Below are 11,634 nucleotides of genomic sequence, written 5' to 3'. Positions count from 1 at the left end.
CTGCTCCCAGGTATACGCCGCCCCTCTCCCCGATGCCGCGGGGTCTCTCACGTTGTACTACTCCCCGGTACACACTGCCCTTCTGCCCGAGTTCTCTCAGGTTGTACTACTACCCGGAGCTGCAGGGTCTCTCAGGTTGTACTACTACCCGGAGCCGCGGGGTCTCTCACGTTGTACTACTCCCCGGTACACACTGCCCTTCTCTCCGAGTTCTCTCAGGTTGTACTACTACCCGGAGCTGCAGGGTCTCTCAGGTTGTACTACTACCCGGAGCCGCGGGGTCTCTCACGTTGTACTACTCCCCGGTATACGCTGCCCCTCTCCCCGGAGCCGCGGGGTCTCCCACGTTGTACTACTACCCGGAGCCGCTGGGTCTCCCACGTTGTACTGCTCCCCGGTATACGCCGCCGCTCTCCCCCCGCAGGGTCTCCTATGTTGCAGTACTCCCCGGTATATGCCACCCCTCTCCCAGGAGCCGCGGGGTCTCTCAAGTTGTACTACTCTCCGATATACGCCGCCTCTCTCCCCGGAGCCACGGGGTCTCCCACGTTGTACTACTCCCCGGTATATGCCACCCCTCTCCCAGGAGCCGCGGGGTCTCTCACGTTGCACTGCTCCCCGGTATACGCCGCCCCTCTCCCCCGCAGGGTCTCCTATGTTGTAGTACTCCCCGGTATATGCCGCCCCTCTCCCAGGAGCCGCATAGTCTCTCACGTTGTACTACTACCCGGTATATGCCGCCCCTCTCCCCAGAGCCGCAGGGTCTCTCACGTTGTACTACTACCCGGTATATGCCGCCCCTCTCCCAGGAGCCGCAGGGTCTCTCACGTTGTACTACTACCCGGTATATGCCACCCCTCTCCCCAGAGCCGCGGGGTCTCTCACGTTGTACTACTCCCCGGTATATGCCGCCCCTCTCCCAGGAGCCGCGGGGTCTCCTACGTTGTAGTACTCCCCGGTATATGCCACCCCTCTCCCAGGAGCCGCGGGGTCTCTCACGCTATACTACTCCCGGGTATACGCCGCTCCTCTCCCCGAGTTCTCTCAGGTTGTACTACTACCCGGAGCTGCAGGGTCTCTCAGGTTGTACTACTACCCGGAGCCGCGGGGTCTCTCACGTTGTACTACTCCCCGGTATACGCTGCCCCTCTCCCCGGAGCCGCGGGGTCTCCCACGTTGTACTACTACCCGGAGCCGCTGGGTCTCCCACGTTGTACTGCTCCCCGGTATACGCCGCCGCTCTCCCCCCGCAGGGTCTCCTATGTTGCAGTACTCCCCGGTATATGCCGCCTCTCTCCCCGGAGCCGCGGGGTCTCTCAAGTTGTACTACTCTCCGACATACGCCGCCTCTCTCCCCGGAGCCGCGGGGTCTCTCAAGTTGTACTACTCTCCGACATACGCCGCCTCTCTCCCAGGAGCCGCGGGGTCTCTCAAGTTGTACTACTCTCCGACATACGCCGCCCCTCTCCCGGAGCCGCGGGGTCTCCCACGTTGTACTACTCCCCGGTATACGCCGCCCCTCTCCCCGGAGCCGCTGGGTCTCCCACGTTGTACTGCTCCCCGGTATACGCCGCCTCTCTTCCCCCGCAGGGTCTCCTACGTTGTAGTACTCCCCGGTATATGCCACCCCTCTCCCCGGAGCCGCGGGGTCTCTCACGTTATACTACTCCCCGGTATATGCCGCCTCTCTCCCCGGAGCCGCGGGGTCTCTCACGTTGTACTGCTCCCCGGTATATGCCGCCCCTCTCCCTCGCAGGGTCTCCTATGTTGTACTACTACCCGGTATATGCCGCCCCTCTCCCCAGAGCCGCGGCGTCTCCCACGTTGTACTACTCCCCGGTATATGCCGCCCCTCTCCCCGGAGCCGCGGGGTCTCTCACGTTGTACTACTCCCCGGTATATGCCGCCCCTCTGCCCACTGCTGCGGGGTCTCTCACAGTGTGGACGTTGATGCTCGGCGGTACATGTCAGCAGCCGCGGACGGGCGCCTCCTCACAGCCTGCAGCGGTCATTGCCGCCTGTGCCGCGGTGACATCTCGCCGGACGTGTGGCTACGGAGCCCCGCCCCCCGTGCTGTGTGGCTCCGCCCCGCTGCCCCGCCCTCTGTTGTCTGGCATTGTCTGCAGGCTGCCGGGGCTGTGCGTGCGGCCGGTCATGGCTGACACCCCCTAGTCCGCCGGCGGCGCCGCTCCGAGGAGACCATGGGCGCTCTGGCGCTGCTCCTAGGCTTCCTCGGCCTCACACAAGGTACGCCCGTCCTTTGTTATGCATGTGGCGCTGTGAATGGCGGTAGGTGACACAACTTACAGGTTCTTCTCAGGGAAAGCAACACCCTGTTGTACCACAAGTTGCAGGAAACCTACTGGCCGGGTGTGAGGGGCTGGGACCACTGGGGCGGTATTAGAGGGGTCCGCTGGGGGCTCGAGGGGAAGCGTCCGCCTGGGTGGTAAGAGAAGGGTCCGCCGGGGGGGGGGGGGGGGGGAAGGAAGGGTCCGCCTGATCAGAAAGAGAAGGGTGCACTGGAGGGCGCGATGGGAAGGGTCTGCTGGGGGGTGCGAGGGAAAGAAGATGCTGTGGAAGGAGCTGGTGGGGTGTGAGGAGGAGATGCTGGAGGGGAGGGGGCTGGTGGGGTGCGAACAGAAGATGTGGGGTAAGGAGGCAGCAGTGCGAGGAGGAGGGGCTGGTGAGGAGGAGGAGGAGGGGCTGGCAGGGTGGGAGTGGCAGGAACTGGAGAAGGGGAGCTGATGGGATGTGAGGAGAAGATGCCGGAGAAGGAGCTAGTGGGGTGTAAGTGAGAGAAGCTGGTGGGGCTGTGAGGGGAAGAAACTCGTGGTGTAGGAAGGAGGAGCTGGTGGGGGTGTGAGGGGAAGAAACTCGTGAAGCGGGGGGGAGGAGCTGGTGGGGATGTGAAGGGAAGAAACTCGTGGAGTGGGGGTGTGAAGGGAAGAAACTCGTGGAGCGGGGGTGTGAAGGGAAGAAACTCGTGGAGCGGGGGGGGGGAGCTGGTGGGGGGGTGAGGGGAAGAAACTCGTGGTGCCGGGAGGAGGAGCTGGTGGGGGTGTGAGGGGAAGAAACTCGTGGTGCCGGGAGGAGGAGCTGGTGGGGGTGTGAGGGGAAGAAACTCGTGGTTCCGGGAGGAGGAGCTGGTGGGGGTGTGAGGGGAAGAAACTCGTGGTGCCGGGAGGAGGAGCTGGTGGGGGTGTGAGGGGAAGAAACTCGTGGTGCCGGGAGGAGGAGCTGGTGGGGGTGTGAGGGGAAGAAACTCGTGGTGCCGGGAGGAGGAGCTGGTGGGGGTGTGAGGGGAAGAAACTCGTGGTGCCGGGAGGAGGAGCTGGTGGGCGTGTGAGGGGAAGAAACTCGTGGTTCCGGGAGGAGGAGCTGGTGGGGGTGTGAGGGGAAGAAACTCGTGGTGCCGGGAGGAGGAGCTGGTGGGGGTGTGAGGGGAAGAAACTCGTGGTGCCGGGAGGAGGAGCTGGTGGGGGTGTGAGGGGAAGAAACTCGTGGTGCCGGGAGGAGGAGCTGGTGGGGGTGTGAGGAGAAGAAACTCGTGGTGCCGGGAGGAGGAGCTGGTGGGGGTGTGAGGAGGAGGAGCTGGCGGGGTGTGAGGGGAAGGAACTGGAGAAGAAGGGGAGCTGATGGGATGTGAGGTGAAGATGCCGAAGAAGGAGCTAGTGGGGTGTGAGTGAGAGAAGCTGGCGGGGCATGAGGGGAAGAAAGTCGTGGTGTAGGAAGGAGGAGCTGGTGGGGGTGTGAGGGGAAGAAAGTCGTGGTGTGGGAAGGAGGAGCTGGTGGGGGTGTGAGAGGAAGAAACTCGTGGTGTGGGAAGGAGGAGCTGGTGGGGGTGTGAGAGGAAGAAACTCGTGGTGCCGGGAGAAGGAGCTGGTGGGGGTGTGAGGGGAAGAAACTCGTGGAGCGGGGGGAGGAGCTGGCGGGGTGAGAGGGGAAGAAACTCGTGGAGCGGGGAGGAGGAGCTGGTGTGGGTGTGAGGGGAAGAAACTCGTGGTGTGGGAAGGAGGAGCTGGTGGGGGTGTGAGGGGAAGAAACTCGTGGTGCGGGAAGGAGGAGCTGGTGGGGGTGTGAGGGGAAGAAACTCGTGGTGCGGGAAGGAGGAGCTGGTGGGGGTGTGAGGGGAAGAAACTCGTGGTGTGGGAAGGAGGAGCGGGTGGGGGTGTGAGGGGAAGAAACTCGTGGTGTGGGAAGGAGGAGCTGGTGGGGGTGTGAGGGGAAGAAACTCGTGGTGTGGGAAGGAGGAGCTGGTGGGGGTGTGAGGAGAAGAAACTCGTGGTGTGGGAAGGAGGAGCTGGTGGGGGTGTGAGAGGAAGAAACTCGTGGTGCCGGGAGAAGGAGCTGGTGGGGGTGTGAGGGGAAGAAACTCGTGGAGCAGGGGAGGAGCTGGCGGGGTGAGAGGGGAAGAAACTCGTGGAGCGGGGAGGAGGAGCTGGTGTGGGTGTGAGGGGAAGAAACTCGTGGTGTGGGAAGGAGGAGCTGGTGGGGGTGTGAGGGGAAGAAACTCGTGGTGCGGGAAGGAGGAGCTGGTGGGGGTGTGAGGGGAAGAAACTCGTGGTGCGGGAAGGAGGAGCTGGTGGGGGTGTGAGGGGAAGAAACTCGTGGTGTGGGAAGGAGGAGCGGGTGGGAAGGAGGAGCGGGTGGGGGTGTGAGGGGAAGAAACTCGTGGTGTGGGAAGGAGGAGCGGGTGGGGGTGTGAGGGGAAGAAACTCGTGGTGTGGGAAGGAGGAGCGGGTGGGGGTGTGAGGGGAAGAAACTCGTGGTGTGGGAAGGAGGAGCTGGTGGGGGTGTGAGGGGAAGAAACTCGTGGTGTGGGAAGGAGGAGCTGGTGGGGGTGCGAGGGGAAGAAACTCGTGGTGTAGGAAGGAGGAGCTGGTGGGGGTGTGAGGGGAAGAAACTCGTGGTGGGGGTGTGAGGGGAAGAAACTCGTGGTGCGGGAAGGAGGAGCTGGTGGGGGTGTGAGGGGAAGAAACTCGTGGTGGGGGTGTGAGGGGAAGAAACTCGTGGTGCGGGAAGGAGGAGCTGGTGGGGGCGTGAGGGGAAGAAACTCGTGGTGCTGGAAGGAGGAGCTGGTGGGGGTGTGAGGGGAAGAAACTCGTGGTGCGGGGAGGAGGAGCTGGTGGGGGTGTGAGGGGAAGAAACTCGTGGTGCTGGGAGGAGGAGCTGGTGGGAGTGTGAGGGGAAGAAACTCGTGGTGCGGGGAGGAGGAGCTGGTGGGGGTGTGAGGGGAAGAAACTCGTGGTGCGGGGAGGAGGAGCTGGTGGGGGTGTGAGGGGAAGAAACTCGTGCGGGGAGGAGGAGCTGGTGGGGGTGTGAGGGGAAGAAACTTGTGTTGTAGGAAGAAGGAGCTGGCGTGATGTGAGGAGGAGGAGCTGGTGGGGTGAGAGGGGAAGAAACTCGTGGTGCGGGGAGGAGGAGCTGGCGGGGTGAGAGGGGAAGAAACTCGTGGAGCGGGGAGGAGGAGCTGGTGGAGGTGCGAGGGGAAGAAACTCGTGGTGCCGGGAGGAGGAGCTGGCGGGGGTGTGAGGGGAAGAAACTCGTGGTGCGGGGAGGAGGAGCTGGTGGGGGTGTGAGGGGAAGAAACTCGTGGTGCGGGGAGGAGGAGCTGGTGGGGGTGTGAGGGGAAGAAACTTGTGTTGTAGGAAGGAGGAGCTGGCGTGATGTGAGGAGGAGGAGCTGGTGGGGTGAGAGGGGAAGAAACTCGTGCGGGGAGGAGGAGCTGGCGGGGTGAGAGGGGAAGAAACTCGTGGAGCGGGAAGGAGGAGCTGGTGGGGGTGTGAGGGGAAGAAACTCGTGGTGTAGGAAGGAGGAGCTGGTGGGGGTGTGAGGGGAAGAAACTCGTGGTGCCGGGAGGAGGAGCTGGTGGGGGTGTGAGGGGAAGAAACTCGTGGTGCCGGGAGGAGGAGCTGGTGGGGGTGTGAGGGGAAGAAACTCGTGGTGCGGGGAGGAGGAGCTGGTGGGGGTGTTAGGGGAAGAAACTCGTGGTGCGGGGAGGAGGAGCTGGTGGGGGTGTGAGGGGAAGAAACTCGTGGTGCGGGGAGGAGGAGCTGGTGGGGGTGTGAGGGGAAGAAACTCGTGGTGCCGGGAGGAGGAGCTGGTGGGGGTGTGAGGGGAAGAAACTCGTGGTGCCGGGAGGAGGAGCTGGTGGGGGTGTGAGGGGAAGAAACTCGTGGTGCCGGGAGGAGGAGCTGGTGGGGGTATGAGGGGAAGAAACTTGTGTTGTAGGAAGGAGGAGCTGGCGGGGTGTGAGGGGAAGGAACTGGAGAAGAAGGGGAGCTGATGGGATGTGAGGTGAAGATGCCGAAGAAGGAGCTAGTGGGGTGTAAGTGAGAGAAGCTGGCGGGGCATGAGGGGAAGAAAGTCGTGGTGTAGGAAGGAGGAGCTGGTGGGGGTGTGAGGGGAAGAAAGTCGTGGTGTGGGAAGGAGGAGCTGGTGGGGGTGTGAGGGGAAGAAACTCGTGGTGTGGGAAGGAGGAGCTGGTGGGGGTGTGAGGGGAAGAAACTCGTGGTGTGGGAAGGAGGAGCTGGTGGGGGTGTGAGGGGAAGAAACTCGTGGTGTGGGAAGGAGGAGCTGGTGGGGGTGTGAGGGGAAGAAACTCGTGGTGCCGGGAGAAGGAGCTGGTGGGGGTGTGAGGGGAAGAAACTCGTGGAGCGGGGGGAGGAGCTGGCGGGGTGAGAGGGGAAGAAACTCGTGGAGCGGGGAGGAGGAGCTGGTGTGGGTGTGAGGGGAAGAAACTCGTGGTGTAGGAAGGAGGAGCTGGTGGGGGTGTGAGGGGAAGAAACTCGTGGTGCGGGAAGGAGGAGCTGGTGGGGGTGTGAGGGGAAGAAACTCGTGGTGCGGGAAGGAGGAGCTGGTGGGGGTGTGAGGGGAAGAAACTCGTGGTGTGGGAAGGAGGAGCGGGTGGGGGTGTGAGGGGAAGAAACTCGTGGTGTGGGAAGGAGGAGCGGGTGGGGGTGTGAGGGGAAGAAACTCGTGTGGGAAGGAGGAGCTGGTGGGGGTGTGAGGGGAAGAAACTCGTGGTGTGGGAAGGAGGAGCTGGTGGGGGTGCGAGGGGAAGAAACTCGTGGTGTAGGAAGGAGGAGCTGGTGGGGGTGTGAGGGGAAGAAACTCGTGGTGGGGGTGTGAGGGGAAGAAACTCGTGGTGGGGGTGTGAGGGGAAGAAACTCGTGGTGCGGGAAGGAGGAGCTGGTGGGGGTGTGAGAGGAAGAAACTCGTGGTGCGGGGAGGAGGAGCTGGTGGGGGTGTGAGGGGAAGAAACTCGTGGTGCGGGAAGGAGGAGCTGGTGGGGGTGTGAGGGGAAGAAACTCGTGGTGCGGGAAGGAGGAGCTGGTGGGGGTGTGAGGGGAAGAAACTCGTGGTGCGGGGAGGAGGAGCTGGTGGGGGTGTGAGGGGAAGAAACTCGTGGTGGCGGGAGGAGGAGCTGGTGGGGGTGTGAGGGGAAGAAACTCGTGGTGCCGGGAGGAGGAGCTGGTGGGGGTGTGAGGGGAAGAAACTCGTGGTGCCGGGAGGAGGAGCTGGTGGGGGTGTGAGGGGAAGAAACTCGTGGTGCCGGGAGGAGGAGCTGGTGGGGGTGTGAGGGGAAGAAACTTGTGTTGTAGGAAGGAGGAGCTGGCGTGTTGTGAGGAGGAGGAGCTGGCGGGGTGTGAGGGGAAGGAACTGGAGAAGAAGGGGAGCTGATGTGAGGTGAAGATGCCGAAGAAGGAGCTAGTGGGGTGTAAGTGAGAGAAGCTGGCGGGGCATGAGGGGAAGAAAGTCGTGGTGTAGGAAGGAGGAGCTGGTGGGGGTGTGAGGGGAAGAAAGTCGTGGTGTGGGAAGGAGGAGCTGGTGGGGGTGTGAGGGGAAGAAACTCGTGGTGTGGGAAGGAGGAGCTGGTGGGGGTGTGAGGGAAGAAACTCGTGGTGTGGGAAGGAGGAGCTGGTGGGGGTGTGAGGGGAAGAAACTCGTGGTGCCGGGAGAAGGAGCTGGTGGGGTGTGAGGGGAAGAAACTCGTGGAGCGGGGGGAGGAGCTGGTGTGGGTGTGAGGGGAAGAAACTCGTGGTGTAGGAAGGAGGAGCTGGTGGGGGTGTGAGGGGAAGAAACTCGTGGTGCGGGAAGGAGGAGCTGGTGGGGGTGTGAGGGGAAGAAACTCGTGGTGCGGGAAGGAGGAGCTGGTGGGGGTGTGAGGGGAAGAAACTCGTGGTGTGGGAAGGAGGAGCGGGTGGGGGTGTGAGGGGAAGAAACTCGTGGTGTGGGAAGGAGGAGCGGGTGGGGGTGTGAGGGGAAGAAACTCGTGGTGTGGGAAGGAGGAGCGGGTGGGGGTGTGAGGGGAAGAAACTCGTGGGGTGGGAAGGAGGAGCTGGTGGGGGTGTGAGGGGAAGAAACTCGTGGTGTGGGAAGGAGGAGCTGGTGGGGGTGCGAGGGGAAGAAACTCGTGGTGTAGGAAGGAGGAGCTGGTGGGGGTGTGAGGGGAAGAAACTCGTGGTGGGGGTGTGAGGGGAAGAAACTCGTGGTGCGGGAAGGAGGAGCTGGTGGGGGTGTGAGGGGAAGAAACTCGTGGTGGGGGTGTGAGGGGAAGAAACTCGTGGTGCGGGAAGGAGGAGCTGGTGGGGGTGTGAGGGGAAGAAACTCGTGGTGCGGGAAGGAGGAGCTGGTGGGGGTGTGAGGGGAAGAAACTCGTGGTGCGGGGAGGAGGAGCTGGTGGGGGTGTGAGGGGAAGAAACTCGTGGTGCTGGGAGGAGGAGCTGGTGGGAGTGTGAGGGGAAGAAACTCGTGGTGCGGGGAGGAGGAGCTGGTGGGGGTGTGAGGGGAAGAAACTCGTGGTGCGGGGAGGAGGAGCTGGTGGGGGTGTGAGGGGAAGAAACTTGTGTTGTAGGAAGGAGGAGCTGGCGTGATGTGAGGAGGAGGAGCTGGTGGGGTGAGAGGGGAAGAAACTCGTGGTGCGGGGAGGAGGAGCTGGCGGGGTGAGAGGGGAAGAAACTCGTGGAGCAGGGAGGAGGAGCTGGTGGAGGTGCGAGGGGAAGAAACTCGTGGTGCCGGGAGGAGGAGCTGGTGGGGGTGTGAGGGGAAGAAACTCGTGGTGCGGGGAGGAGGAGCTGGTGGGGGTGTGAGGGGAAGAAACTCGTGGTGCGGGGAGGAGGAGCTGGTGGGGGTGTGAGGGGAAGAAACTTGTGTTGTAGGAAGGAGGAGCTGGCGTGATGTGAGGAGGAGGAGCTGGTGGGGTGAGAGGGGAAGAAACTCGTGGTGCCGGGAGGAGGAGCTGGTGGGGGTGTGAGGGGAAGAAACTCGTGGAGCGGGAAGGAGGAGCTGGTGGGGGTGTGAGGGGAAGAAACTTGTGTTGTAGGAAGGAGGAGCTGGCGTGATGTGAGGAGGAGGAGCTGGTGGGGTGAGAGGGGAAGAAACTCGTGCGGGGAGGAGGAGCTGGCGGGGTGAGAGGGGAAGAAACTCGTGGCGCGGGAAGGAGGAGCTGGTGGGGGTGTGAGGGGAAGAAACTCGTGGTGTAGGAAGGAGGAGCTGGTGGGGGTGTGAGGCGAAGAAACTTCTGGTGTAGGAAGGAGGAGTTGGTGGGGGTGTGAGCGGAAGGAGCTGTAGGACTTCTAGAACTGACAAATATTGTGTTGTGTAATAAGTGTCGGCGCTCTGCGGCGTGTAGACGTGTGACGGTACTCGCTCTGCGGCGTGTAGATGTGTGGCGGTACTCTGCGGGGTTATTGCAGACGTGACTAAGAATGCGTTCGCTTCATGTGATTGGGGAGTCTTTGGATCTCTGCCGGTGTGAGGATCACACTGCCGCTCACTGTTTCTGTACGTCAGCTCCTTCAGCTGACCAACCAAAAAACCCGCAGTGCATGTGTGGTACACGCCAGACCTGCGCAGCGCCTTACGGCCCCCAGAGACTGTGTTGCAGGTCCTTATGCTGTGCTGCTTTGTCAAGGATTTCATTGGAGGCTCCGAGCGCAGATGTGAGCAAACTAAGACGACCCGGCCTTTCTCCAACTTCACCATTACATGTAATATTGTGTGACCGTGATGACCTTGTGTGGCCCGGAATGTTAAGGCAGCAGTATACAGACCTAAGCTCTCGCTCATGACCTGAAGGTTGTAAGTTCAATTCCCGCTTGGTCCAGGTATCCAACTCAAGGTTGACTCAGCAGCCGTCCATCCTTCCGAGGTCGGTGAAATGAGCTCCCAGCTTGGGGGTAAATTACCTGAGAGCTGCGGGATACAAATAAGAAGATGTATTTTATTTATGGGCTGGAAAACGGGTCCCGGCCCTCGGACTTACCGGTAGGTTCTGACAGAGTCGGCAGAGACCACATATGGCATCGCGCATGCCCACGAATCAAACGCTCCCGGACATGCGCAATGTGATTTCCCCCTCCCGCTCTGTTCAGTACTGCAGCATGCTGCGATTTATTGCTCTTGTGTATCGATATGCAGTGTCTACACGCTGCTGCGCATGGAAGAATGAAAGTTGATGGACTCCGTTCACGTTGTGTCACATGTCCATGCAGCGCACACATATACGTGGTGAAAACATAGCTGTGGGCCTGGGCCCTAATATGTATGTGGTGTCATCCCAGCCCCCGCAGCTACTCAGGTCTTACTAAACTTGCCTAAACTTATGGTGATTCATGATGGATTCGCAGGTTGCGCACTTGTTTCGGCGGCACGTTTCCCCTGTAGGGCAGTAACTGACTTCTGCAGCTCCATGAATCCCGAATCCAACAACTAAGAGCCCGCTTGGATTTCCTTGTGGATTTCTATGCTGATTTCAGAGAATTCTTACCAGGCGCCACGGAATCTTCACACGGTGTAAACGCGGGGGGACTCTGCCAGAAAGTCCACCGCATCTACAGTTGCAGCAAAGTGATGAAACTTAACCAACTCTTATGTGCCGCTGTGTGAACTGCACCGCTATACAGATCTCTGCAGCATGGCAGTCTATGCTGTGGATTGTCAGTGCAGAGCTCTCCTTTTACAATGTATAGGATGAATTCCAGCGCTAATCCAACTCCACGCAGCGTTTATCTCAACACAGAGTTTTTACTGTGAAAAAATACGTCTTGTGTGGGCTCACTACATTAATGCCCATTAGCAGTTTATCACCTTCATTTGCATGTAAATGAGCCTACGGGAGCTGTATGCAGAGAGCAGCAGGTGTCTGTTCTCTACTTTCAGCTCCTTTGTTCTGCCTCCAGGCTGCAAGCTGAATACAATGTAACCAGCAGCTCCCGTGGACAATACAGCACCATTGACAGCAAACACGGCATACAGTCTGTCTTCTGAGATTTTATACTCGCCTAAAAATCATCGTTCAGCTGAAGTATGAAATATGGGAGCATTTACACACAGCGATTCACTCAAACAATGGCTTTTGAGCAATAATCGTTTCGTGTACATGGACCTTAAGGTTAATTTAATAGACCTCTCATCAGGAGCCAAGTCAGCGTGAGAACAAAATAATAAAAGTTTACATCCAGGTAATCCAGCTGTCATGATAACGGCAGAGACGATGGTCATATCGCCATGTTGTCTGACAGCATGTCAGTGTGCCAATATGTCTCCGGCTACACAGCCCGGGTTTACATACTCAAATGCCCGCCCCTCATTTGCAGGGGTCAGCACCAACCGGCAATCTGGTCGAAGGTA

The 11,634-nt window shown here is 60.8% G+C and overlaps 1 protein-coding gene across 1 annotated transcript in view; it reads left to right on the top strand.

Moving 5' to 3' along the window:
* The first annotated feature begins 2,113 nt into the window (after positions 1 to 2,113).
* The window catches only part of TMEM132A (transmembrane protein 132A), a 79,795-nt gene continuing 70,274 nt past the window's right edge, over positions 2,114 to 11,634 (top strand). The window contains exon 1 of the mRNA XM_066586663.1: positions 2,114 to 2,247. Within this exon, the coding sequence (XP_066442760.1) occupies positions 2,202 to 2,247 (46 nt within the window). The 5' untranslated portion in view covers positions 2,114 to 2,201. The remainder of the gene's footprint in view (positions 2,248 to 11,634) is intronic.

The sequence above is a fragment of the Eleutherodactylus coqui genome, chromosome 13 (assembly GCF_035609145.1).
Source record: "Eleutherodactylus coqui strain aEleCoq1 chromosome 13, aEleCoq1.hap1, whole genome shotgun sequence".
NCBI lineage: Eukaryota > Metazoa > Chordata > Amphibia > Anura > Eleutherodactylidae > Eleutherodactylus > Eleutherodactylus coqui.
The sequence above is the reverse complement of the archived record's forward strand: the minus strand, read 5'-3'. Positions and strand labels throughout refer to the sequence as shown.